The sequence below is a fragment of the Tachyglossus aculeatus genome, chromosome 17 (genome assembly GCF_015852505.1).
Source record: "Tachyglossus aculeatus isolate mTacAcu1 chromosome 17, mTacAcu1.pri, whole genome shotgun sequence".
Lineage (NCBI taxonomy): Eukaryota > Metazoa > Chordata > Mammalia > Monotremata > Tachyglossidae > Tachyglossus > Tachyglossus aculeatus.
This window is the reverse complement of record NC_052082.1, coordinates 53,555,578-53,557,510: the sequence shown is the minus strand read 5'-3', so window position 1 is coordinate 53,557,510 and position 1,933 is coordinate 53,555,578. Positions and strand designations below refer to the sequence as shown.

The following is a 1,933-nucleotide window of genomic DNA, read 5'->3' as shown; positions in this document are numbered from 1 at the left end:
TTCGCCTTCCCGCGCATGCGCCGCCCCGACTCGGCCCCTCCCACCCCTCCCCGCGGGCTCGCGCCGCTGCGGGAGCGCGCGCGCGCATGCGCACGCCCTCCGCCGCCCGCGCGGCCACCGTCGCCGAGGGGGCGCGCGCGCGCGCGTCCGCGCCGCCCGCCGTGGTTTCCTGGCTGCGCGCGCGCGCGCGCGGCGGCGGCGGCGGAGCGAAGATGGCGGAGGGGCTGGAGCGCGTCCGGATCTCGGCGTCGGAGCTGAGGGGGATCTTGGCCACCTTGGCCCCGCAGCCGGGCGGCCGAGGTGAGGACGGTCGCCCTCCCCCCCCCGCAACCGGGCCCCGGCCCCGCCCCGCCCTCCGGCCCCCCCTCCCCTCGCCCGGGGGGGAGGGGTGGGGGGCGTTGCCCGGGAAACCGTTCCCACGGTCCATCCCCCCCCCCACCCCGAGGGTCGGGACGGGGCCACCCTGCCCCCCCCCCCGGACTGTGAGTCGGGACCGTCTCTATACGCCGCCAACCTGTCCGTCCCAAGCGCTTAGCCCAGTGCTCTGCACCCGGTAAGCGCTCAGTAAATACGACTGGATGAATGAATGCGCCCGCAGCCCCCTCCCCAGGCAGCCCGGGTGGAGTGGCCTCCGTTGCCCCAGTCGGGGCTGCCCGGACAGAATCAGTCGGTCAGTCAGTGGCCTTTATTGAGCGCTTATTGGGTGCAGAGCGCGGGGTACGGAGGAAGCGCTTAGCAAATGCTATCATAATCACTGAGCTGTTAGGAGAGGACAATGCAACGGAATTGGTGGATACCTTCCCTGCTCACGGCGAGTTCACGGTCTACAGGGGGTCTACGGGCGCTGCCCCAGGCCGCCCATTCGCTGGGGCCAACGGTTAGGGTGGCGCCCCCTCCCCTCTTTCCCTTTCCCCTCCCCTCTTTTCCCTCTCCTCTTTTCCCTCCCCTTTCTCTCTCCTCTTTTCCCTCTCCTTTTCCCTCCCCTCTTTTCCCTCCCCTCCTTTTCCTCCCCTCTTCCCCTCCCCTCTTTTCCTCCCTTCTTCCCCCCCTCTTTTTCCTCCCCTCTTTCCCTCCCCCCGTTCCCTCCCCTCTTTTCCCTCCCCTCTTTTCCCTCCCCTCTTTTCCCTCCCCTCTTTTCCTCCCTTCTTCCCCCCCTTTTTCCTCCCCTCTTTCCCTCCCCCCGTTCCCTCCCTTCTTTTCCCTCTCCTCTTTTCCCTCCCCTCTTTTCCCTCCCCTCCTTTTTCTCCCCTCTTCCCCTCCCCTCTTTTCCTCCCTTCTTCCCCCCTTTTTCCTCCCCTCTTTCCCTCCCCTCTTTCCCTCCCCTCTTTCCCTCCCCCCGTTCCCTCCCCCCGTTCCCTCCCCTCTTTTCCCTCCCCTCCTTTCCTTCCCCTCATTTCCTCCCCTCTTTTCCTCCCCTCTTTTCCCTCCCCTCTTTTCCTCCCCTCTTTTCCCTCCCCTCATTTCCTCCCCTCTTTTCCTCCCCTCTTTTCCCTCCCCTTTTTTCCCTCCCCTCTTTTCCCTCCCCTCTTTTCCCTCCCCTCTTTTCCCTCCCCTCCTTTTCCTCTCCTCTTTTTCCTCCCCTCCGTTCCCTCCCCTCCGTTCCCTTCCCTCTTTTCCCTCCCTTTCCTTCCCCCCTTCCCCTCCCCCAAACCCCCCCCCCCCCATTCCCTGCTCCCGAAGAAGGGATCCCCAGCCAGAGTGGGAAGGGAACAGATGCTGTGTCCTGATTTCCCCCCGCCACCTTCCTTATTCTTAGATCCTGTTCACTTACTCCATTGTACTCTCCCGAGTGCTTAGTTCAGTGTTCGGCCCTCAGTCAGCACTCCGTATCATCATCAGCGATGGTGTTTATCGAGTGGCTACTAGGTACGAAGCATTGTACTAAGCACTTGGGAGAGTACGATACAAAAGAGCTGGCAGGCACGGTCTCCTA

At 64.4% G+C, this 1,933-nt stretch overlaps 1 protein-coding gene across 1 annotated transcript in view; it reads left to right on the top strand.

Annotated features, from left to right (window-relative positions):
• The first annotated feature begins 212 nt into the window (after window positions 1-212).
• The window catches only part of SMG6 (SMG6 nonsense mediated mRNA decay factor), a 193,929-nt gene continuing 192,208 nt past the window's right edge, over window positions 213-1,933 (top strand). The window contains exon 1 of the mRNA XM_038759125.1: window positions 213-300. Coding sequence (XP_038615053.1) covers window positions 213-300 — 88 coding nt within the window. The remainder of the gene's footprint in view (window positions 301-1,933) is intronic.